The following is a 27,659-nucleotide window of genomic DNA, read 5'->3' as shown; positions in this document are numbered from 1 at the left end:
GGTTCCCGGTATCGATTCCTCCGATACCGACTACTTCCACCTCGGAGATGCTGGGCCGCAACATTTCCTCCCATCTGCAGTACTCCATTTCAAGGGCAGGGCCGCCACCGGTCCCTGCGGCATGTCGGGCCTCCAGGCTTAACTTTTTTTTAAGTTCAAGTTTACAGTCCCGGTACCGATGTTTGATGGAATCCATATCCCTGTTCCGGCAACCCACTGCATTGACTGCATTCCGAATCTCGTTCCAGAGCCTCCTCCTGTCAGTCGGGGTAGTCTTCTGGTGCTGCAGCATCCTATACCTGGCCATATAGGCCTCTACGAGGGCCTCCTTCTCCTCCATCGTAAACCTCGCCTCCCTAGTCGCCTTGGCCTTCCCCTGTGACGATGCCCTCTGTTTCCCGGACTGTGAAGCCCTACTCTGACCGCCACTGGGCCCAGCCACTTGGTCATCTTGAACCAAGTGGCTGGGTCCACCCACCGCTTCCACCCCCGCTTCCTGCCCCCCTTCCTGCCCCCCTTCCTGCCCTGTTCCTCTCCCCCTCCCTCTACTCCCCCCTCTACCTGTCCCCTGCCTGGCCTCCATCTCCTCCCTAAACTAAACCCCAAATAATAAAAAAAAAGTGAGTGTGATGAAATGAAAGGGGGTCAAAATAAAGAACTAAAAAGACAAAAAAGGTGCTTAAAGTGTGAGGGATGTAAAAAAAAACAAAGAGGGTAAGGAGTATTTAAATAAACGAAAAGAATAAGACTAAAAGGAGGATATGTAAACTAAATGTAACTAGGGGATGGGTATGGGATGGGTATGGGGTATGGGATAAGAGTAAATGGGATGAAAGGGAATGGGACTACAAGGAATGGGGTATGGAGTGTAGTATGAGGGGGTAGGGGGTATGGAGTGTATGTAGTGTTATTGATAAGTGTATGTATGTATTGAATGTGTTTGCGTGTAAATGTGTTAAGTGTACAGATAAATCACTCGCTCGCTAACTAACACTACTTCTAATTCTCAATAACAAACACTCCCACTAACGCTCACTAACTACCACTAACTGACGCTCACACTAACAACTATCACTAATAACTCCCACTAACTCACTCACGCTCCCACTAACAGACTCTCTCCCACTCCCGCTACCTCCCACTAACTCACTCACTCTCTCACGCTAACACTACCAACTGACTATCTCACGCTAACACTACCAACTGACTCTCTCACGCTAACACTACCAACTGACTCTCTCACACTAACACTAACTCACTCTCAAAAAATCGCAAAATCTCTATTCTTAACTCTCCAAAGACCCACCAGCAACACAGTCAAAGAAGCCCTGCTTGTGTGGTGCTTATATACCCTGTGTAAATGTTTAATGATGTCCCAATTTCCATTGTAATTAGTGTTCAGGTGTGCTTTATTAGCAATTAATATTATTGCAATGTGTATTAGGTGTGTTAATTTGCGCATGCTCATTTTGAGTTGGTATTTGTGGAATGTGTAGAATGCGATGATGTCATAGTGGTCGTTTTCTCTAACATTGTCCAATAGTATTCTTTTTAAATGTGAATTTGCGATGGTGTGTTCTTCGTGAAGTGTTGTATATGTATGTTTTTCATAATATATAATGATATTGAATGCGATTTTTTTTTTAGTGTATGTATATATTTTTTAATCCTTGTTGTTATTGTGCGATTTTCCGCATCTTAAAGTATATGCGTATTCCACGTATAAATAGTATTAAAACTTCCCCCGCTTGTGAATGTGTAATGCTTGTGTGCTTTGTTGATTGATTGATGTTGTGACATTTGCGGCGTGTTATTGTTGTGCATGATGTGGTATGCGTCATATGACCGAGCTGTGCGTATTTCTCGCGAGATCGAGTGTTAGGAGAAAAAAGCTATTTTTTGCCTTTCCCATTGTTCTCTATGGGAGACTGTCTAACGCGGGCAGGATTACGCGTGTGACATACACGCGTTAGGAGCATCGTTAGATGGTCTTATATTAACTCTAAATACCGGAGTCAAACAATGCCGTGCGTTAGACATAAAACACGCGTGGCGTTAACAGCCCATCTACCGCCGAACTCTAAATCTAGCCGTGTATGCCCAAAACATAAGACTTGATACCAGAAATATGTCTGCAACAAGTCCTGTAATTATCCTACCCTGCATGTCTAATTGCCATGCCTGTTGTCTACTTAGTGTCTCAAAAACATGAGTACCATGCAGGGCAGTTATTTTTTCTCTTCTTTTCTCACTATATCTTTCACTATTCTTTTTCCTCTCTCTTCATTCTTCTTTCCGCAATCTCCAATCAACCACACCTCTTGCTCCCTCCTTTCTTTACCCTCTCTATTCTTTCTCTCCTCTTTCACTTAACTCTCTTCTATTTTTCTCCTCTCTCACAACTTTTTTCTCTTCAATTGCTCTATTTTCTCTCTCTCCAATCAATCATTTCTTCACTATCATTCTCCCTGTTCACTTTCTCCACTCCCTCCTTTTTTTCATGTTTGCTCTATCCACTTCCTCCTTTCTTTCATGTTTACTCTCTCTTTTCTATATTTCCCTCCATCTTCCTCTCTCTATATATCTCTCTTCTGTTTTTTTTTTTTCTCTTTAGCAATCTCTCTTACCACTGTCTCATCTCTTAACTTTCTCTATCTCCTTTGTCTATTAACTCTTCCCTACTCTGAAGGGAATATCTGAAGTCCGATTTGGACATGGAGCTGACAGAGTTGGTGCAGGATAAGATGTGTGATCTCAGGTTTGATGTGGGTACTGGGGGGACAAAAGGGTTGGAATTTCTCTTTTTCGTCTGAGTTTTAGGGCCAGGGGCCAGATTGTATTTGGGCATAGTACATACAGAGCAGCTTCTGTGTCAGGGGCCATTCTGATCTGAACTCTGATTTCTAAAAAGAAAAATAACCTAGCACTCATAGAACGTCGACATCATAGTATTATTCTGTCATAGTTCTAAAGTCTTCCCCTTCACAGCAGTATTTTCTGACTCTGAGAAATTGACCCTGAGGTACATATTACCTAAAGGATTTAAGTGATCACTCCATACATGCCTTTCAGTTCTATTTCCTGTTGCTTCAATATCTAAGTACAGAACGACTGCTCTCATTTTTTAATCATACACAAAAAAACAGTGATATCAGTAACAGAATATCAAACTCATTCCAAGTTATTGTAATGTCCTCAATGTCGAACAAAGCACCAGATAGGTGTAAAGGAGGATTAAAAAAAATAATTAGGAATAGGTAGTCGAAGATGATGTCCTCTTCATATACCTCATAGCCAACCGCAAATTTCCCACTTCACTATTAACCCCTAAACCACCATCCCCCAAACCGCTAAATAAACATCTAAACTATTAACCATTAAACCACCATCTCCCCACATCGCAAACTACCTAAATATACTATTAACCCCTAAACCGCCATCACCCACATCACAAAGTACCTAAATATACGATTAAGCCCTAACCCACCATCGCCCCCACATTGCAATCACTAAACTAAACTATTAACCCCTAAACCGCCATCTCCCATATTGCAAAGTTACAGTATAAACTAACATCTAAACCCCTAACTTTACAAAACAAAAATCTATACCTTAAAAAAATAACTTACCTGTAAAATTAAATAAAAATCTAATCTTACCATAAAAGAAAAATCACTACTACAAATAAAAAAACAAACATTACAAAAAACAAAAAATATTACACAAAATATTTGAGCCTTGCCTAAGGCCTCACTAACTCAAGAGCCGCCTCTGGCATCATGAAACATATCTAGTATATATTCTCCCAGAAAATATCGTCTAGATTTAGAGTTCTGCGTTAGGGTGAAAAAGCAGCATTAAGGGGTCTTAACACTGCTTTTTAACGCCTGCTGATATTTAGAGTCAGGCAGGAAAGAGTCTACCGCTCACTTTCTTTCTGCGACTCGAGGCTACCGCAAATCCCCTTACGTCAATTGCATATCCTATCTTTTCTATGGGATTTGCCTAGCACTGGTATTACAAGTCTTAGAAGAAGTGAGCGGTAGACCCTCTACCGGCAAGACTCCAACCGCAAAAAAAGTCAGTAGTTAAGAGTTTTTTGAGCTAACGCCGGAACATAAAGCTCTTAACTACTGTGCTATAAAGTACACTAACACCCATAAACTACCTATGAACCCCTAAACCGAGGCCCCCCCACATTGCAAACCCTATAATAAAAAATTTTAACCCCTAATCTTCCGACCGGACACCGCCGCCACCTACATTATAGCTATGAACCCCTAATCTGCTGCCCCTAACACCGCCGACACCTATATTATATTTATTACCCCCTAATCTGCTCCCCCCAACGTCGCCGCCACCTACCTACACTTATATTAACCCCTAATCTGCCGACCGGACATTGCCGCCACTATAATAAATGTATTAACCCCTAAACCGCCACACTCCCGCCTCGCAAACACTATAATACATTTTATTAACCCCTAATCTGCCCTCCCTAACATCGCCGCCACCTACCTACAATTATTAACCCTTAATCTGCCGCCCCCAACGTCGCCGCTACTATAATAAAGTTATTAACCCCTAAACCTAAGTCTAACCCTAGCCTTAATACCCCCCTATGTTAAATATAATTTAAATTAAACGAAATAAATTTACTAACATTAAATAAATTATTCCTATTTAAAACTAAATACTTACCTCTAAAATAAACCCTAATATAGCTACAATATAACTAATAGTTACATTGTAGCTATTTTAGGATTTATATTTATTTTACAGGCAACTTTGTATTTATTTTAACTAGGTACAATAGCTATTAAATAGTTATTAACTATTTAATAGCTACCTAGTTAAAATAATTACAAAATTACCTGTAAAATAAATCCTAACCTAAGTTACAAATACACCTAACACTACACTATCATTAAACTAATTAAATAAATTACCTACAATTATCTAAACTAAAATACAATTAAATAAAGTAAACTATAATACAAAAAAAACAAACACTAAATTACAGAAAATAAAAAAAGATTACAAGAAGTTTAAACTACTTACACCTAATCTAAGCCCCCTAGTAAAATAAAAAAGCCCCCTAAAATAATAAAATGCCCTACCCTATCCTAAATTACAAAGTAATCAGCTTTTTTACCAGCCCTTAAAATGATTTTTTTGCGGGGCATTGCCACAAAGTAATCAGCTCTTTTACCTGTAAATAAAAATACAATATCCCCCAACATTACAACCCACCACCCACATACCCCTACTCTAAAACCCCCCCAAACACTAACCCCCTGAAGATCTCCCTACTTTGAGATGTCTTCACTCAGCCGAGCCGAATTCTTCATCCAAGCGGGGCAGAAGAGGTCCTCCATCCAGTTGAAGTCTTCATCCAAGTGGGGCAGAAGAGGTCTTCCATCCGATTAAAGTGTTCATCCAAGCAGCATCTTCTGTATTCATCCATCCGGAGTGAAGCGGCAGCATCCTGAAGACCTCTGATGCAGAACATCCATCCTGGCCGACGACTTCCCGACGAATGACGGTTCCTTTAAATGACGTCATCCAAGATGTCGCCCCTCGAATTACGATTGGCTTATAGGATTCTATCAGCCAATCGGAATTAAGGTAGAAAAAATATGATTGGCTGATTCAATCAGCCAATCAGATTGAAGTTCAATCCGATTGGCTGATCCAATCAGCCAATCGGATTGACCTTGCATTCTATTGGCTGATCCGACATTATCTTGCTTTTATTGACTGAAAGTTGTTTTAGTAAGTAGTTTCGACTGCTATCATAGTTTGTATTGACAAATCACTGATATAATTAAGTCGTAAGCTATTTTGTATGTGATGCAATTCTGCTTGAAACAATTTTATTGTTATTTGCTTAAATTTTGTGTTTGGATTTTTCCCCAGATATGCTGTGACTGTGGCAAATTGTAACATTTTTGTTACACTTAACCAATGGATATAATTGTCCAAAATAATCACACATAAATTGTATCTATTGTTGCTGCTATTTCTAATGACTGCACACTCAGCACTTTATTATGAGTAACTATAGAATACAAGTAATTTTCCAGACATATTAAATCCTATCATTAGTCAAAATAAATACTATGAGGCAAATTTATTAACATTGCACAAGCATTTCTTGTGAATGCTTGTGTAATGCCGCCCCCTGCACATTCACGGGCAATCGTCTGCTAGCAGGGAGTGTCAATCATCCAGATCGAATTGGGATAATTGCAGTGTTACGACCGTTGCTTCTTAATTTAAGTTTACGGCAAGTCGGAAATTTCAGGGGTAGATTGCAGCATGTTGTTAAATCTACCCCTATGCATGAGACTCCCAGGAGAATGTATTTAAAACCAAATAAAGCAGGGGGATACCTGCTAAACTGAAATAAACTTATAGGTAAGAATTGTATAGGTAAGAACCTTGTGAACACATGAGAAACACAATGGAAGAATGACAAAATGATTATACATATTTTTAAAATAATGCCTTAAATGACGATAGTCCTTAAAATAGAAAGACATATAAAACTATAAAACTTGCAATCATATTACAAGTTGAAAGTAAAATGTTAGCACTTGAGCGAAACCTAAGGCACACTAATATCTGGAGGTCAGACAGCGCGACCGTGCTAAATCCCTCACCTCATAGAGGGCAAGATTACAAGTCGCGCGTTATGAGTTTTCCATGCGCGATGTGGACTTTTTGCAATCAATTTCCATTGCGCAGCTATTACAAGTTTTGAAAAATCGGGATAGCACGTGCGCATTCGCCTTTTACGCAACAATCCTTCCACGTTCGAAGAGCTGTAGTTACCAGTTTTGCGCAACATAAAAGTTTCACGAAACACTTCAAAAATACATTACAAAGTACACTTACACTCATATTAACACTAATAAAAAATTATTTCAATAAAATATTGCGCACAAAAGTTATAAAGGCTTAAAGATACAAGATCTCGGGTGTTAGAAAAAAAAAAAGCAGATGCAGGGATTTTACATTGACATACATACACATACATAGAGAAACATGGATTTATATGTATACAGATATGTTTAACTGGAGATAATGACAAGATTTTACATTACAATCGTATGCATATTAAACAATATCTCAGAGGGATTTTCAAAGCGATATTCACATATAGATCTCAAGATATCTAGACATATATATATATATATATTCATATACATATCTCAAAATAAATCGATATATCAATCCAAAAATCATCACATATATAGATCAATATTTATTTATAAATAAATAGAACATATTCTGTTATGAAAACATTGCAATCTGAAATATTCACATTTTCATGTACACTTTTCAAGGAGAATACGTCAAGGGCTTTGCGCAACATATTAGGGTTTTTCTATTTGTCTTCTCCATTGACTTCTATGGGGAATAAGTGAATGTGCACGCGATTTAGTGCGTACAAAATAAGTTCTTTTGCCACTTGTAATAGCTGTGCAACCACAAATGCGAAAAAGCCATAACGTGCGGGGTGTTTTTGCAACTGATTTGCCACGCGACTTGTAATCTTGCCCAGACTGAAGTGTGATACAAAACTCTGTTCTGGCTTTCACTTGAGCTCTAACCCAAAGGTGCACTAAGCTTAAAGTTCTTACAATATAGTTCAAATAGCTTTGATTTTAACTCAGAAGAAGTTTTAAATACATATCTCTACACCTATCTATCTATATATACACACACATCACACACATAAGAACATAACTATTTCAGATATATATATATATATATATATATATATATATATATATATATATATATATATATATTATTTTATTATTATTATTATTTTGTAGTGGTCTTAACATTGTTTTAAAGGGATATGGTATATGAAAAGGTGTTGGACTGGTGTGTGTATTTGTATCCTTGCATCTATCTATCTATCTATCTATCTATCTATCTATCTATGTATATATATATATATATATATATATATATATATATAGTATGTATATATATGTATTTATGTGTACATATGTATGTGCACACACATATACATTTATATAGAAACACATACAAATACTCACACATATATACTGTGTATATACTGTATACTGTATATATATATATATATATATATATATATATATATATATACATACAGGTGGCCCTCGGTTTACGCCAGTTCAATTTGCGCTGGTTCAGAATAACAACCTTTTTTTTCCAGTCATATTGAAAAGCATTGAAAAACAGTGCACTAATTAAAATAGCCAGTAGGTGGAGCTGTCCGCTTGTGTTGCAGAAAAGTTATGCAAGTTTAGCAGACTAAAATTAATCTGTGTACACAGAACAGACCTTAGCTATCGAGCAACAAGATCTAGCAGCCACTTCCCTTTTATCTTCCTGCCCAGATGCTTGAGGTGAGGATGCCTAACTGCCTATTAATCACTCCAGATTGAAATGCATAGAATAGGTGCAGACCCAAAATTATCTAACATGCTAACAATGCAGAGAACTGATTGCAGAAAAATGTAAGTAAAAAAATGTTTTTGTTCATTAAACTTAGTTTGATGATACAGGCATCTGTTGTGTAATTATGTAATTAGGTTTATAATGCTGTTCAGCATTTAAACTCTTCATTTCAAAGCTTTAAAAATAATGTTTTAGGTGTTACTTATGTCAACTTTGAGAGGGGCCTGGAACCTAACTCCCTCACTTCCCTTTGGCTTACATTATAAACTGGGTTTCAATTTTCAACGGTTTCGATTTACAACCATTCCTTCTGAAACCTAACCACAGCGTAAACTGAGGGCTACCTGTATATATATATATATATATATATATATATATATATATATATATATATATATATATATATATATATATATAGTTACAAAATAAGTTAGAAGAAGAGAAGCCACAGTAGAGCTATATGAGATACTGTGTAAAGATGGGGGATTGCAGCACTCTATAGAGCTTCATTTTACTTTAATAGGTGTTTGGCTGAAAGCGATCAAGAAACAAACAAGCGGACGCACATAAGCTCTGGTCAGCGGCAAATTTATTTACATAGTAACAAACATACTGAAAAGTAATTGCAATTTGTCATGGTATAAGCAATTATATTACTACCACTGCAGTGGGATAATCATTATAGTAATGTATTGCTAAAACAGCTAATATAGTTGCAACATATATATTGATCCTGTACATCAACAAAGAAAGATAGCTAATAATCATGTGGGATAACTTTAGATCATATATACAACCTGTATCAAGTGTCCTCCTTATGATTGAAAAAGTAGAAAGGGACAAAATATTTTCAAAAGAGTCCGTTTCTGCCTGGGCCCAGGTTCCAGGTGTAAGGAAACTTTAAAGAAAGAAATTTTCAGGGCTCATTCTTTGCTTTAAAACATATTCTTTGTCGATGAAACTTGCATGCTAGAACTCTGAGGTAAATGCGTCCTCTATGGCTAGCATGGATACATAATACTTTGTTGCAAAATGCCGTTATTATTAACAAACCAGGACAAATGCAGCTTTCCAGGAAACTGCGGTAAGTAGTGGTCCGAGTATCTGCTTCAACACATTCTTCCAGACTTCTGTAATATAGCAACAGTCCGGGTATCTGTGTTAGTGCTCACCTCCGACTCCACTTTTGTAGCCGCAAAACAGCCGAGTCGGGACAAATGGTTCCGACCTGAAACTGCTTGCTGTCTCCACTTCAATGTCAAATCACCTTTGCTTGTAGGGATATTGACTACACCGGGTGACAGATATTTAGCTTCATACCCTTCGTCCGAACTTAAGTACACTGTAGATAGGTGTCTGTTGTCGACGCGCGTTTCGCCCCACAATGCTCAGCGAAAGCTAGGGCCTCATCAGGACTACCTGACACCTGTATCTCCTACCTATTATTGGATTTCTTTCCCAGGGGGGGGGTGTTTATTTCCGGTAACAAAACATTTACAATTGCAAGGAGAGTTGAACTTGATACAAATGCATCTTAAATCTGCCGCAAATACCCAGAGATCACGTGCTCCGCTATACAAATATTGCCATATTATAAAACACTAGGTTAGACATAGAGAAATGGAAACTTAGATAGAGCAATAATTTTTAATAGAAGTGTTAGCTTTAACTTGATAGTAATTATTTGCTGACCAAAGGGTTGTATCCGCTAGACAAATAGTTTTTCGTTTTGTTATTCATTACTGTAGTCAGCCCAGAAATGAAGCATATTCTATTCTTTCATTTAGCCCAGTAGGAGTCATTGTTTTTAGTGTATATGTCCACCTGGCTTCTTTTCTAAGAAGGCACTTGTCCTCATCACCTCCTCTTCCATTTGTAATCCCTTTATCAATTGCTATAAATTTTAGAGATATAGTGCTACTATTATGTACCTCTTTAAAGTGGCGAGCTACACTTGTATCCCTTTCATAGAGAATGTCATCCCTGTACTCCTGCACCCTGTCCTTGAACATTCTTTTCGTTTTTCCAACATAGAACAGGGGGCAGGAGCACTGCAGGAGATAGACAACCCCTACTGTATTGCAATTTGCAAAGTGTCAAAAACAATGACTCCTACTGGGCTAAATGAAAGAATAGAATATGCTTAATTTCTGGGCTGACTACGGTAATGAATAACAAAACGAAAAACTATTTGTCTAGCGGATACAACCCTTTGGTCAGCAAATAATTACTATCAAGTTAAAGCTAACACTTCTATTAAAAATTATTGCTCTATCTAAGTTTCCATTTCTCTATGTCTAACCTAGTGTTTTATAATATGGCAATATTTGTATAGCGGAGCACGTGATCTCTGGGTATTTGCGGCAGATTTAAGATACATTTGTATCAAGTTCAACTCTCCTAGCAATTGGATAGTTTCTATGGAGGCCTGTCTGTGGGAAACCGATGGTAAATGTTTTGTTACCGGAAATAAACACACCCCCCTGGGAAAGAAATCCAATAATAGGTAGGAGATACAGGTGTCAGGTAGTCCTGATGAGGCCCTAGCTTTCGCTGAGCATTGTGGGGCGAAATGCGCGTCGACAACAGACACCTATCTACAGTGTACTTAAGTTCGGACGAAGGGTATGAAGCTAAATATCTGTCACCCGGTGTAGTCAATATCCCTACAAGCAAAGGTGATTTGACATTGAAGTGGAGACAGCAAGCAGTTTTAGGTCGGAAGCATTTGTTCCGACTCGGCATGAAGCCACAGCATTGATATCCAAACTAATCATTGTAATCTTTGCGGATAAAAGGTGGATCCGGAGGTGAGCATAAACGCAGACACCTGGATACTAACGTATTGAGTATTGAGTGCAGATACTCGGATCGCTACTTACCGCTGTTTTGCGGCTACAAAAGTGGAGTCGGAGGTGAGCACTAACACAGATACCCGGACTGTTGCTATATTACAGAAGTCTGGAAGAATGTGTTGAAGCAGATACTCGGACCACTACTTACTGCAGTTTCCTGGAAAGCTGCATTTGTCCTGGTTTGTTAATAATAACGGCATTTTGCAACAAAGTATTATGTATCCATGCTAGCCATAGAGGACGCATTTACCTCGGAGTTCTAGCATGCAAGTTTCATCGACAAAGAATATGTTTTAAAGCAAAGAATGAGCCCTGAAAATTTCTTTCTTTAAAGTTTCCTTACACCTGGAACCTGGGCCCAGGCAGAAACGGACTCTTTTGAAAATATTTTGTCCCTTTCTACTTTTTCAATTATAAGGAGGACACTTGATACAGGTTGTATATATGATCTAAAGTTATCCCACATGATTATTAGCTATCTTTCTTTGTTGATGTACAGGATCAATATATATGTTGCAACTATATTAGCTGTTTTAGCAATACATTACTATAATGATTATCCCACTGCAGTGGTAGTAATATAATTGCTTATACCATGACAAATTGCAATTACTTTTCAGTATGTTTGTTACTATGTAAATAAATTTGCCGCTGACCAGAGCTTATGTGCGTCCGCTTGTTTGTTTCTTGATCGCTTTCAGCCAAACACCTATTAAAGTAAAATGAAGCTCTATAGAGTGCTGCAATCCCCCATCTTTACACAGTATCTCATATAGCTCTACTGTGGCTTCTCTTCTTCTAACTTATTTTGTAACTATAAATGTTTTTGGGGGTCTGCACCTGATCTAAAAACGGATAATAACCGCTTGGATCCTAAGTAAAACAAAATATAATTACTGTTACACACCTTGGTCTGTATAAACAGGAAGGTGTCAGTATTCCTCTCCCAATACTTGTTTTGTAAAATATATATATATATATATATATATATATAAATAAAATTTTACACTGCGCTATAACATTTAAGGGACACTCAAGTCAAAATTAAACTTTCATTATTCAGATACAATATGCATTTTTAAACAAATTTCCAATTTACTTCTATTAACAAAATGTGTACAGTCTTTTTTTTAATTTACACTTTTTGGGTCACTAGCTCCTACTGAGCATGTGGCAAGAATTAACAGGATATACGTATATGCATTTGTGATTGGCTTATGGCTGTCACATGATACAGGAAGAGTGGAAATAGACATAAATTTGTCATTCAAAAATCTACTACTTATTTGAAGTTCAAAGGGGCCCGTATTTAGCCAAATACATCTGTTTCTGCGCAAGCCTTCTTAAGACCGCTGCTCCTTAACTCGTCCGCCACCTCTGAGGCAGCGGACAGCAATCCACCCTATCGAATACGATCGGGTTGATTGACGCCCCCATGATTGAGGCTGATTGGCCATGAATCTGCAGGGGACGGCATTGCACAAGCAGTTCACCAGAACTGTTTGTGCAATGTTAAATGCTGACAGCATATGCTGTCTGCATTCAGCGATGTCGGACAGACATGATCCGCTACAGCAGATCATGTCTGTCCGACAGTATATTGGCCCCTAAGTGCTATTGCATTGTCTTTTTATAATGTGTTTGTTGATTATGCAAATCTACTGTATTTACTGGTCCTTTAAGTATACAGTTATAGAGTACAGTGATCAGAAGACATTTACATAAATTATAAGGGTAGAGGTCCTTGAGTCACTGTAAGTCTTAAACCATCTTTACATAAAATGATTAGCAGGACAGGTGGACTCACGAGCACTCCACTTGTAATCTGGGCACATACATACTTAAATATAAACATATATTTAAAGATATATATATATGTGTGTATATATATATATATATATATATATATATATATATATATATATATATATATATATATATATATACACACACATACATACACACACACAATATGGCCAAAAGTATGTGGATACTTCTATTAATTACTTAGTTGTTCATTCCATGAAAACTCCATGGCAAAACATTGGCAGATGAATGGGTCATACTGGAGAGCTCATTGACTATAAACATGACACAGTCATAGGATTCCACCTTTACCACAAATCACTTGTGAAATTTCCACCCTACTAGATCTGTCCCAAGCAACTGTAAGTGTTATTATTGTGAAGTAGAAGTGGTTAGGAACAACAACAGCCCAGCCATAAAGTGATGAAATACAAGGCAAACTCTCAGATCAGAGCTGCTCATCTTTTTTATTACTCACAACTGCCTGTGGAAGCAACTTCAGTACAAGAATTGTGCATCAGGAGCTTCAAGAAATAGGTTTCCAAAGCTGAGCAGCCGCACACATGCCTCACATCAACATGCATAATGACAAGCATCGGCTGGAGTAGTGTAAAGAATGTTCCACTGGATACTGGGACAGTGGAAACATGTTCTATGGAATGATTAATCATATTTAGGGGCCGAATTATCAAAGTCTGATGGACATGATACGCTGTTGCGTATCATGTCCACCAGACATCGCTGAATGCGGACGGCATTCAGAATTGCACAAGCAGTTCTAGTGAACTGCTTGTGCAATGCCGCCCCCGGGTGTCAATCATTCCGATCGTATGTGATCGGGTTGATTGCTGTACGCCGCTCAGAGGCGGTGGATCCAGTTAAGAAGCAGCGGTCTTAAGACCACTGCTTCTTAACTGCAGTTTCTGGCAAGCCTGAAGGCTCGTGTGGAAACAGGTTGAGTTGGCCCCATTCAGGGCATAGTAAATCGCCCCTATATCTCTAGCAGTTTGATGTAGGAATATGGCTGCAGTGGATACCAGGAGAACGTTACTTACTAGACTGCATAGTGACTACTGTAGAGTTTGCTGAAGAAGGGATAATAATCTGGGGCTGTTTTTCTGGGTTTAGGCTAGATCAATTAGTTCAGGTGAAGGGTCAACTACAGAATACAAAGCCATTTTAGACAATTGAGTGCTTCCAACTTGTGGCAACAGTTTGAGGAACCAAGTGAGGTCAATGAAGACATGGCTTGATGGGTTTGGTGTGGAGGAACTCAAGTGGCCTGCTCAGAGTCCTGACCTCAATCCTACTGAAGATCGTTTGGATTAATTAGAGCACTGATGGAAAGCCAGGCCTTCTTGTGCAAAATCAGTGCTTGACTTCACAAATGCTCTTTTGGCTAAATTGGCACAAATTCCCACATACACACTGCAAAATCTTGTAGAAAAGCTTCCCAGAATAGTGGCAGATATGATCTAAAGAGAGATCTTATATTGACAACATTTCAATAAATAAACCTACACATTTAATTGCCAGTACTGCTATAACTTTATCAGGAAAAACCCATAACCCATGACATCAAAGCATTTACGTTAAATGATTTTAAAAAGTACACTCATGTTGGCAAGTGAGATTTTAGAAAATATATTTTTTTCTATTATTATAGTAACAGATGTAAAAGAGGCTCATGATTATATTATATTTATGTATACTATAATATCACACGCCTAGATTACGAGTTTTGCGTTAGAGGCTGTGTGGTGCTAACGAGCAGTTTATGCTCACCGCTCACTTGCAGACAGCGCTGGTATTACGGGTTTTTACAAACCTGGCGTTAGCCGCAATAAAGTGAGCGTAGAGCAAAATTTAGCTCCACATCTCACCTCAATACCAGCGCTGCTTACGTTAGCAGTGAGCTGGTAAAACGTGCTTGTGCACGATTTCCCCTTAGGAATCAATGGGGGAGAGCCGGCTGAAAAAAAAACCTAACACCTGCAAAAAAGCAGCGTAAAGCTCCTAATGCAGCCCCATTGATTCCTATGGGGAAATAAAATTTATGTCTACACCTAACACCCTAACATGAACCCCGAGTCTAAACACCCCTAATATTACACTTATTAACCCCTAATCTGCCGCCTCTGACATCGCCGACACCTACATTATATTATTAACCCCTAATCTGCCGCTCCGGACACCGCCGCCACCTACATTATACTTATGAACCCCTAATCTGCCGCCCCCAACATCGCCAACACCTACATTTTATTTATTAACCGCCCCCTATGTCGCCGCAACCTAACTACATTTATTAACCCCTAATTTGCCTCCCCCAACGTTGCAGCCACTATATTAAATGTATTAACCCCTAAACCTAAGTCTAACCCTAACACCCCCTTAAATATAATTAAATATAATTACAATAAATCTAAATAAAATTACTATCATTAACTAAATAATTAATATTTAAAACTAAATACTTACCTATAAAATAAACCCTAAACTAGCTACAATATAACTAATAGTTACATTGTATCTAGCTTAGGGTTTATTTTTATTTTACAGGCAACTTTGTATTTATTTTAACTAGGTATAATAGTTATTAAATAGTTATTAACTATTTAATAACTACCTAGCTAAAATAAATACAAATTGACCTGTAAAATAAAACCTAACCTAAGTTACAATTGCACCTAACACTACACTACAATTAAATTAATTACCTAAATTAAATACAATTAATTACAATTAAATAAAATTATCTAAAGTACGGAAAAAAAAACACTAAATTACAGAAAATAATAAACAAAGATTTTTAAAATAATTACACCTACTCTAATCCCCCTAACAAAATAAAAAAAGCCCTACCCTACACTAAATTACAAATAGCCCTTAAAAGGGCCTTTTGCAGGGCATTGCCTCAAAGTAATCAGCTCTTTTACCTGTAAAAAAAAAAAAAGTAAAAATACCCCCCAACATTAAAAACCCACCACCCACACAACCAACCCTATTCTAAAACCCACCCAATCCCTCCTTAAAAAAACCTAACAATAACCCCTTGAAGATCACCTTACCGGGAGACGTCTTCACCCAACCGGTCAGAAGTGGTCCTCCAGACGGGCAGAAGTCTTTATCCAACCGGGCAGAAGTGGTCCTCCAGACGGGCAGAAGTCTTCATCCAGACGACATCTTCTATCTTCATCCATCCGGCGCAGAGCAGGTGGATCTTCAAGACATCCGACGCGGAGCATCCTCTTCTTTTCATGGCTTCTTGTTGAATGAAGGTTCCTTTAAATGACGTCATCCAAGATGGCGTCCCTTCAATTGTGATTGGCTTATAGAATTCTATCAGCCAATCGGAATTAAGGTAGAAAAAATCCTATTGGCTGATCCAATCAGCCAATAGGATTGAACTTCAATCCTATTGGCTGATCCAATCAGCCAATAGGATTGAGCTGGCATTCTATTGGCTGTTCCAATCAGCCACTAGAATGCCAGTTCAATCCTATTGACTTATTGTATTAGCCAATAGGATTTTTTCTACCTTAATTCCGAATGTCTGATAGAATTCTATCAGCCAATCGGAAATGAAGGGATGCCATACCGGCGCTATGCAAGTCCCATTGAAAATATAGGATACGCAATTGACGTAAGTGGATTTCCAAGTCTGGCCAAAAAAGTGAGCGGTACACCTGTACCTGCAAGACTCATAATACCAGCGGGCGTTAAAAAGCAGCGTTAGGACCTCTTAACGCTGCTTTTTAACCCTAACGCACAACTCGTAATCTAGGCCACTGTTACTAAGATTTACCTGAGTGCTAGAAAGTGGTTTGACACTATAAAATGTCAAATGTCTTTGCCCATTCAGCCTGCTGCTTTCTACTGTATAATCTGTGCACCAATAAAGAAAAGCATTTACAGAGTCCAGCACAAGATCAGTCACAAGATATCTTGCAGCAGTCACAGTTTCAGAGTCAAGTGTGCTCAGGGATTTTCTATAAATCTGTTAACAAAAGAATAGAAAAGAATTAGAGGTTTTAACAAGTACTCGCAGAACAAAAGAATGCAATTTCTTCACTGCTCAGTTGTTTGTTTTTATCCAGCTATTGATGGGATAAATTACACAAGAGCGTCATTTGCTGCTGATTCATTTATAAGTGGCACTTAAAGGAACATTATCATCAATAAACTTCTGTCATGCATATATGAAAGAGCATTTTTTTCCATGAAAAAGGTTACTTTAAAAGCTATTTATTTTTATTTTAGAACTAAAAGGAAGTGCATTCTGTAGGATAGAAGCTCAGGGGCTGATAAGAATATTGGTGTGCAGTGACACGCCCCTACAAGCGTAACAAAATTATTATTTGTCAATACAGGAACCTCCATATTTGGGGGGAAAAAACAATATTTATTAAAATGCCCTAAAACTTTAAGAACAAGAGAGACTAGGAGCTTGTCTATACTGACATATTTTAGCATATAGAGACCTGCAGTGTTACCTTTTACACATTTTTTTGTATCAGACATTTGTGCTTCATATATCTCAATTGCATATCTATTTCTAAGATTATTTTCTTCAAAACATGTCAGTTGATGCTCCATTATAGTTACACCACTTATTAAAGTGAATTGAAACCCAAAATTATTATTTCATGATTCAGAAAGAGCATACAATTTATTTATTTTTAATTACTTCTATTATCGACTTTGCTTCATTTTTTCTAAATTATTTAAGCTTATTTTTTACTTTACTTTTCCTTTAAAATAAAGTGTATTAATCTGATATAAAAAGGGAAGTTTTTTTCTCAGTCTATAAGTTGTAATATAGCATTTGAGACCCTAAAGCTCATACAACACCTAGTAGTATATATCTGTTTATTAATTTTTCAGTGTTTGGAGGTCTCCAGATAAAGGCCTAGATTACAAGTGGAGTGATCATTTTTAATGGCTCATAAGCACTATTTGCACTCAGGCACGCTAACTTCAGGACTTCAGAAATTGACCCCCACGCTAACTCCCTCTCCCAACAGACTTCTGTGGGGGATGTGCTTAAAAAGCTTTTTTTATGCCGCACTAACCTGGAATTGCACTAAACCAACTGCACTAAAGCCGAAGGTGTATTATTTTAATATATTAATATTTTAAATTACTATGTTCTTCAATTAGGAATAATATATTCTTTTTTTAATTTAAAATACACACACACACATATATATATATATATATATATATATATATATATATATATATATATATATATATATATATATATATATATATTGTATATATTGTAAAATATATATCTATAGCTATATATCTATATGAATATATACAGATCTACACATATATTGATACATATTGTATATACAGATAGATAGATAGATAGATAGATAGATAGATAGAAATATTTTTTTTAAAAAAAGAACTTAGGCATTTCAAGTATATCTATTAAAAAACATTAAAATTGATTTATATATATATATCCACCATTAGATTTGTTGTTTAAGCAGTTTTAATGACATCCATATTTATTTTTCGGTCTGTTTATTAAGATACAAACAGAAAATACAGGAAATATGTACACAAAATAAACACAATTTTCAGAACAAAATGGCTTCTTCAGGCAAAAGTAAGTATTTAGTGTGACCTCCCTTGGCACTAATCCATCAAAGAATAAAAAGCAACGTTCACAGTATACAACTTAGCTTTTATTCGTCAGTTAAAAACTCCATGGATTGTCCAAATTAAAACCTCTGGCTAGCACGCTTATGCGTTTCAGCAGAGTGCCGTAATCATAGCACAAAAGTCAGTATTTAGTGTGACCTCCCTTGGCACTGAGCACATATTGAACTATTTTGGGGAGACTGTCCTGAAGTTTTCTAAAGTAATCTTTTGGTAAATTATGCCAGGCTTCTTTCAGCACTTCCCAGAGTTCTTTAGATTTAGGTTGTCTTTTAGTTCTTTCTCTGTTTAGGTGATTCCATATTGCCTCCATAATATTCAGGTCTGGACTAGATGGAGGCCAGTCCATGATTGTCAGTGCTTTATCAAATATGATTTCACTGCATTAGCAGTGTGCTTGGGATCGTTATCATGCTGAAAAATAAAACCATTCCCACATCAGGCGCTTTCCAGAAGGAATGGCATCATGAATTAAAACCTGTCTGTATTTTTCAGCATTCATGATCCCATCAATTCGGACAATATCGCCAACATCACTGGCAGAAATGCAGCCCAAAACCAGGACAGACTTGAATACAACTTCTTGAGTATCTAGATTGTTTGCTGATTTCCCTTTGAGAGTGGCCTTGTTGATGCAAAAGTATGATTGTATGTCTGTCAAATTCTGCGATCTTTGGCATTTTAATGCAATGATGTGATTAAGAGTTGGTCTTATTAGCAAGCTTCCAATGAATTAAACTCATACTACATGTGTCTGTAATGCTCAAGAGTTTCTTGCACAAACCTTGTGTAATAGACCTTTTTCACAGCAGTCATTTTGACATGAAATAGTAGGACAAATACAGTTGTTAGCAATGACATTAATTAGGGTTCCATGCCATTTAGGTTTACGAGAGCCAGGTTCCTGCTATTGCTTAAGTGTAAGGGGGAGGTCTCACTAAATACTTGCCACTTTAGCCTATAGAAGCAGTTTTTCTGATTTTTTTTTATGTTTTTTAATACTGCATACAAATATCCTGTATTTTCTGGTTGTATTCTAATAAAGAGACAGAGAAATAATTATATATGGTCATTATACCATTGTTGAAACAACAAATGTATTGGTGGCCTAAGACTTTTGCACAGTACTATTCATCTGAATCAAAAATGTTAAACCTTTCGGATTATCATCTCAGTAAGCATCTCAGTAAGCATGATTCTATTCATTTTAAATTAATTGTGTTAGCAAACATTTGTTTGTTAATAAATTTCATTAAAACAAATGCAGTTAGATTGGAGTTTTGGGAAAAGATACCCAACGTTGATGGGGCTATCTCTACTCTTGCTAAACGTACTACTATTTCTACGGAAGATAGTACTTCTTTTAAAGATCCTTTAGATAGGAAACTTGAATCTTATATAAGGAAAGCTTATTTATATTCAGGTCATCTTCTTAGGCCTGGAATTTCTTTGGCTGATGTTGCAGCTGTTTCAACTTTTTGGTTGGAAACTTTAGCGCAACAAGTATTGGATCTTGATTTGTCTAGCATTGTTAACTTGATTCAACATGCTAATAATTTAATTTGTGATGCCATTTCATATCATCAAAATTGATGTTATATCTATGTCTTTAGCTATTTTAGCTAGAAGAGCTTTGTGGCTAAAATCTTGGAATGCTGATATGACTTCTAAGACCAGATTGCTATCTCTTTCTTTCCAAGGTAATAAATTATTTGGTTCACAGTTGGATTCAATAATTTCAACTGTCACTGAAGGGAAGGAAGTTTTTTTGCCTCAGGATAAAAGATCTAAGGGTAAATCTAAAGCTTCTAACCATTTTTCGTTCCTAAATAAAGAACAGAAACCTAATTCTTCCCCCAAGGAATATGTTTCCAATTGGAAGCCTTCTTCAAATTGGAATAAATCCAAGCCATTTAAGAGATCAAAGTCAGCCCCCAAGTCCGCATGAAAGTGCGGCCCTTATTTCAGCTCAGCTGGTAGGGGGCAGATTAAGATTTTTAAAAGATGTTTGGATCAATTCGGTCCAAAATCATTGGATTCAGAATATTGTCTCTCAGGGGTACAGAATAGGATTCAGAGTAAGACCACCTGTGAGAAGATTTTTTTCTCTCACGCATTCCAGCAAACCCAGTAAAGGCTCAAGCTTTCCTGAAGTGTGTTTCAGACCTGGAGTTATATGGGGTAATCATGCCAGTTCCGTTTCAGGAACAGGGTCTGGGGTTTTATTCAAATCTATTCATTGTCCCAAAGAAAGAAAATTCATTCAGACCAGTTTTGGATCTAAAAATTTTGAATCGATATGTAAGAGTATCAACTTTCAAAAAGGTGACTATAAGGTCTATTCTGCCTTTTGTTCAGCAAGGGCATTATATGTCCACAATAGACTTACAGGATGCTTATGCTTATCTTCATATTCTGATTCATCCAGATCGCTATCAGTTCCTGAGATTCTCTTTTCTAGACAGGCATTACCAATTTGTTGCTCTTCCTTTTGGCCTAGAATCTTTTCAAAGGTTCTCGGTGTCCTACTCTCTGTAATCAGAAAGCGGGGTGTTGCGGTGTTTCCTTATTTGGATGATATCTTGGTACTTGCACAGTCTTTACGTTCTGCAGAATCTCACACGAATCAACTACTGTTGTTTCTTCGAAGACATGGTTGGAGGATCAATTTACCAAAAGTTCTTTGATTCCTCAGATAAAGGTAACCTTTTTTAGGTTTCCAGATAGATTCAGTGTCCATGACTTTGTCTCTAACAGACAAGAGACGTTTGAAATTGGTTGCAGCCTGTCGGGAACCTTCAGTTTCACTCATTCCCTTCAGTAGCTATGTGCATGGAAGTTTTTGGTCTCATGACTGCAGCATCGGACGCGATCCCCTTTCCTCATTTTCATATGAGACCTCTCCAGCTTTGTATTCTGAACCAATGGTGCAGGGATTATATAAGGATATCTCAATTAATATCCTTAAATCCCAATGTTCGACTTTCTCTTGGTGGTTAGATCACAATCTCATAATTCTAGGGGCCTCTTTTGTTCATCCAACCTGGACTGTGATCATAACAGTCTTTCAGGTTGGGGAGCTGTTTGGGGATCTCTGACAGCACAAGGGGTTTTGAAATCTCAAGAGGCGAGATTACCAATAAATATTTTGGAACTCCGTGCGATTCTCAGGGCTCTTCAGTTTTGGCCTCTGTTGAAGAGAGAACCATTCATTTGCTTTCAGACAGACAATATCAAAACTGTGGCATATGTCAATCATCAGGGGGGGACTCACAGTCCTCAAGCTATGAAAGAAGTATCTTGGATACTTGTTTGGGTGGAATCCAGCTCCTGTCTAATTTCTGCGGTTCATATCAGAGGTATAGACAATTGGGAAGCGGATTACCTCAGTTGTCAGACTTTACATCCGGGAGAATCGTCTCTCCACCCAGATGTGTTTTCTCAAGTTGTTCAGATGTGGGGGCTTCCAGAAATAGTTCTGATGGCACCTCATCTAAACAAGAAATTTCCCAGGTAACGGTCCAGGTCCAGGGATCCTCAGGCGGAAGCAATGGATGCACTGACATTTCCTTGGTGTTATCAACCGGCTTATATTTTCCTGCCTCTAGTTCTTCTTCTAAGAGTGATCTCCAAATCATCATGGAGCAATTGTTTGTGCTGCTGGTGGCTCCAGCATGGCCTTACAGGCTTTGGTATGCGGATCTTGTTCGGATGTCCAGTTGCCAACCTTGGCCACTTCCATTAAGGCCATTAAATTTGAAGGTATGGAAATTGAACGCTTAGTGCTTAGTCATAGAGGTTTCTCTGACTCCGTGATTAATACTATGTTGCAGGCTTGAAAATCTGTTTCTAGAAAGATTTATTATCGAGTTTGGAAGACTTACATTTCATGGTGTTCTTCTCATAAATTCTCTTGGCATTCTTTTAGAATTCCTAGAATTTTACAGTTTCTTCAGGATGGTTTGGATAAAGGTTTGTCTGCAAGTTCCTTGAAAGGACAAATATCTGCTCTTTCTGTTTTATTTCACAGAAAGATTGCTAAACTTCCTGATATTCATTGTTTTGTGCAGGCTTTGGTTCGTATCAAGCCTGTCATTAAATCAATCCCTCCTCCTTGGAGTCTTAATTTGGTTTTGATGGCTTTACAGGCTCCTCCATTTGAGCCTATGCATTCTTTGGACATTAAACTACTTTCTTGGAAAGTCTTATTTCTTTTGGCCATCTCTTCTGCTAGAAGAGTTTCTAAATTATCCGCTCTCTCTTGTGAATCTCCCTTTCTGATTTTTCATTAGGATAAGGCAGTTTTGTGGACTTCATTTAAATTCTTACCTAAGGTTGTGAATTCTAACAACATTATTAGATAAATTGTTGTTCCTTTCTTGTGTCCTAATCCTAAGAATTCTTTAATGAGATCTTTACATTCTTTGGATGTGGTGAGAGCTCTGAAATATTTTGTTGAAGCTACTAAAGATTTCAGGAAGACTTCTAGTCTATTTGTTATCTTTTCTGGTTCTAGGAAACGTCAGAAGGCTTCTGCCATTTCTTTGGCTTTGTGGTTAAAGCTTTTGATTCATCAAGCCTATTATTATTATTATTATCATTTATTTGTATAGCACCGCTAAATTCCGTAGCGCTGGGTACAGTGATAGGGGTATACAATGACAAAGATTTGTGATAAAATACAAAACATAACAAAACGAAACAAATCTAGTACAGGAGGAAAATGGCCCTGCTCCGGAGAGCTCACAGTCTATAGGCTTAGGGTGCAGAGACATAAGGTTGTGGTAGCTTGTTACATCAGTTGTATTTGCAGCAGTGAGTCAGGCAGTTCATGTACATGTATTAGTTTGGTTCGGATGCGGGATGGAGGAGAGATGGTAAGCCTCTCTGAATAGGTGAGTTTTCAAGGATCGTCTGAAGCTATACAAGGTTGGAGACAGTCTAATGGAGCGGGGTAGAGAGTTCCAGAGGACAGGAGCAGCACGTGCGAAGTCTTGGAGGCGGGAGTGGGACGTACAGATAACAGGAGTGTAGAGACGTAGGTCAGAGTTTTATCGAAGAGGACGGGATGGGGAATATTTCACGATGAGAGAGGAAATATAGTTGGGAGTTAGACTGTTGAGTGCTTTGTAGGTTAGGGCTAATACTTTAAATTGTATTCTGGAGTGTATGGGGAGCCAGTGTAGAGACTGGCAGAGCGGAGCAGCTGATGTAGATCGTCGACTTAGGTGGATGAGTCTAGCAGAAGCATTCATAATAGATTGGAGGGAGGAGAGGCGGTGTTTTGGAAGGCCATTTAGGAGTAGATTGCAATAATCAATGAGTGACAAAATGAGGGAATGAATAAGTATTTTTTGTAGTTTTTTGAGAGAGGAAGTGACGAATTCTGGAAATGTTGTGTAGGTGTGAACGGCAGGATTTGGTAAGCGCTTGTATGTGTGGGTTGAATGTGAGTTCTGAGTCTAGTGTGACCCCAAGGCAGCGGACCTGAGGTGAGGTGTTGAGAATAGAGTCTCCAACCATCAGAGAAATATCAGGTGTTGGATGTCTCGAAGAGGGGGGGATAAGAAGCAGCTCAGTTTTGGTCAAGCCCCACCTCAGAGAATTACAGCTCATTCTACTAGTTCAGTTTTCACTGCAGTTGATCAGATTTGCAAAGCTGCTACTTGGTCTTCTTTGCATACATTTACTAAATTCTACCATTTTGATGTTTTTTGCTTCTTCGGAAGCAGTTTTTGGTAGAAAAGTTCTTAAGGCAGCTGTTTCAGTTTGATTCTTCTGCTTTTGATTTAAGTTTTTTCCTTTCATTTATGAGAATAAACTTATATTTTGGGTTGTGGATTATAATTATTATAATAAAAATGGCTGTTTTTATTTTTATCCCTCACTCTCTAGTGACTCTTGCGTGGAGTTCCACATCTTGGGTATTGCTATCCCATACATCACTAGCTCATGGACTCTTGCCAATTACATGAAAGAAAACATAATTTATGTAAGAACTTACCTGATAAATTAATTTCTTTCATATTAGCAAGAGTCCATGAGACCCACCCTTTTTTGTGGTGGTTATGATTTTTTTGTATAAAGCACAATTATTTCCAAATTCCTTTGTTGATGCTTTATTACTCCTTTCTTTATCACCCCACTTCTTGGCTATCCGTTAAACTGAATTGTGGGTGTGGTGAGGGGTGTATTTGTAGGCATTTTGAGGTTTGGGAAACTTTGCCCCTCCTGGTAGGATTGTATATCCCATACATAACTAAGTCAATATGAAAGAAATGAATTTATCAGGTAAGTTCTTACATAAATTATGTTTTATTGAGGGTATCTTTAAAGTGAAGTTCAATTTCAAACCACTGCGCATCACCCATGTATACAATAACCTCCCAATATAAAAGTCGCTTACTTATTTTTCAGAAAATGGATATGAATTTCGAGTTATTTATATCTATATTATATCGCTGTTAGTTACCTTTACTCCTCCCCCGGTCTACTTCCTTATTTCCCTCAACTGACGTCGCGATCGTAAGAACAAGCTGACGTCGTCACTTCAATGCTCGTGCACAAGAACGGATGCGATATGCGCATGCGTATGCGCATCCTGTCTTCATTCGCGCATGCGTAAAAATTTTCGTTCCGTTCCGCAGTTCATTCCAGAGCAGAGTTACATTGTATCCAGAGTATAGACAACTGTCCAAAGACACAGGCTAACACGCAAGCGCAGATCATGCACGAGCATGACGACTAACGAGAGAAGCGCTGTTATACGCATGCGCTAGACTGTATTATGACGCGGGTGAAAAGGGGCAGGACGCCCCGGGGGAAGTGAAGGGATTGGATATCAAATTGCGAAAACATGTCAATCAAAAGGCAACCAATGTCGGGCGGACAATTGCGGCAATACGGAGGGTAAATTAAAATTAAAAAATGAAACGAAAGCGATAATTTAGAGAGTTTTGATGAATGAACATTATGGTTTTTTATAATGACAATTCGAATTATGTAATTGAGAGCAGCGGACTTGAACTTCATTTTAACTCACAAAAGAAAAAAAGGGATTTTAGCAAATAATAAATTTATTACAAAATATTCATTCAAAAAATAGTAATAAATTGCATACTCTATCTGAATCATAAAAAAAAAACACATTTGGGTTTCATATCCCTTTAATGAGTGTCTCTTAAAGGGTGATCTATCTATCTATCTATCTATCTATATATCTATATTATCAAAAAGAAAAAAAATAGAAAAAGGGAAAAAAAGAATATAGTATACCCTAGCCAGCACTAACTCGTCATTGCTTACTATTTTAAATTAATATTTGATCTAAGGATCAAGGCAACATCTGAATCAGAAATTCTAAATTTTAAGCAACTTTCTAATTTACTCCTGTTATCAATTTTTTCTTAATTTTCTTGGTATCTTTATTTGAAAAAGCAGAAATGTAAGCTTAGTAACCACCAATCCATAAGCTCTATCCAGGCTGCGGAACCAAAAATGGTCTGGCTCCTATGCTTTACATTCCTGCTTTTCAAATAAAGATACCAAATGAACAAAGAAAATTGATAATAGGAGTAAATTAGAAAGTTGCTCAAAAGTGCGTGCTGTATCTGAATCATGAAAGAAAAAACTGGGTTTCATATACCTTTAAACAAACTATTAGCTAAAGACTTGCTGTTCACCTAATAAAGGTTTTTCACTTCCACACCTGAGAGTGCAAAATTTTCTTTTGGATATCTACTTTTCTGGAGCTTAGGGGATTTGGCTCTATATTTGTTTGCACCCACTTTTCTGTCTAATAGACATTTCAACATTTAAAGGTGTGCTGGTCCTACTACTTTGTTATTAGCTAAAAACTAATAATATTGTAAAATGGGTATGAAAGAAACTAAACAAATCTGCATTTTCCACTATTACAAAATTTACTAGAATTCCTTGCGCAGACTTAGCTTTATTTAATGCAATTTTTTTTTATTCAATTGTTTTTAGTAATTACATACCTTGGAGTCAGTCTTATCAGACCAGTAAATAACCTGACCAAGCCAATCAAATGCCAGAGCTCCAGCCCTGTGTATTCCAGGTATATGGGATATATTAAAGCCAACAGTATCTCTCATGTCCCACATGTTTACTTGTCCTGTTTCATTGCTCCAGTAGAGGGTGCTGTTATACCAGTCCAGATCTTAAAACAAATGCTCATAGTAAAAATTGGTGCTTGATTTATAGCAAAAACATTGTACTTAAAATTAAAAAAACTAAAATGAAATAGTCTAAAACTATTTACACAAAAGATCTGATTGCTGAAACTTACCTAAGTATTGCTATTGAAAAGCATGCAATGGTTATATATAAAAGTAACCACATTCACATTTTATATTGTAAAAATTCAAGTAATACATGGATAATTTTTACAGTAAAACTGGTGATTTAACAGGTATCCAGAGCTGGTGCAACAATAGAGGCAGAGTAGGTGAATGGGGGTGGGGGTGTGGGGTGTCGGGGGTGGAAATTTGGTGCAAGACATCCTTTTTTTTATGTGTGTACATTTATTTTTTTTTGCAGCCAAGCTTGGGTTTCACAGCAGGGGCCAAATGTAGCATTTGTACTGTTTCAGTGCAGTTTGTGTGTTCATTTTCAGTGTATAAATATTGGGCATCATTATGCAGCACAGAGTGCTCACCATCAGTGTGCAAGCATTCATCATCATTAAACAGGGCAGCCTGTTCTGTGCTATAGTATATATGTAAACCCTTAACATCATTATACAGTGCAGCATATATGTTATTAGTGTATAAGTACTATATACAGTGCAGCATGTCTATTAGTGTATATATGCCTTGCATTATCATATATTGT

At 37.4% G+C, this 27,659-nt stretch overlaps 1 protein-coding gene across 1 annotated transcript in view; it reads right to left on the bottom strand.

Annotated features, from left to right (window-relative positions):
* Nucleotides 1-27,659, bottom strand: part of ROS1 (ROS proto-oncogene 1, receptor tyrosine kinase) — a 474,496-nt gene that overhangs the window by 340,394 nt on the left and 106,443 nt on the right. Inside the window, exons 14-15 of the mRNA XM_053712162.1 lie at nucleotides 26,804-26,985; nucleotides 16,933-17,124 (exon numbers count right to left, since the gene is read on the bottom strand). Of these exons, the coding sequence (XP_053568137.1) occupies nucleotides 16,933-17,124; nucleotides 26,804-26,985 (374 nt within the window). The remainder of the gene's footprint in view (nucleotides 1-16,932; nucleotides 17,125-26,803; nucleotides 26,986-27,659) is intronic.

The sequence above is a fragment of the Bombina bombina genome, chromosome 4 (genome assembly GCF_027579735.1).
Source record: "Bombina bombina isolate aBomBom1 chromosome 4, aBomBom1.pri, whole genome shotgun sequence".
Lineage (NCBI taxonomy): Eukaryota > Metazoa > Chordata > Amphibia > Anura > Bombinatoridae > Bombina > Bombina bombina.
Note: the sequence above shows the minus strand (reverse complement) of the source record. Positions and strands in the feature narration are given on the sequence as shown.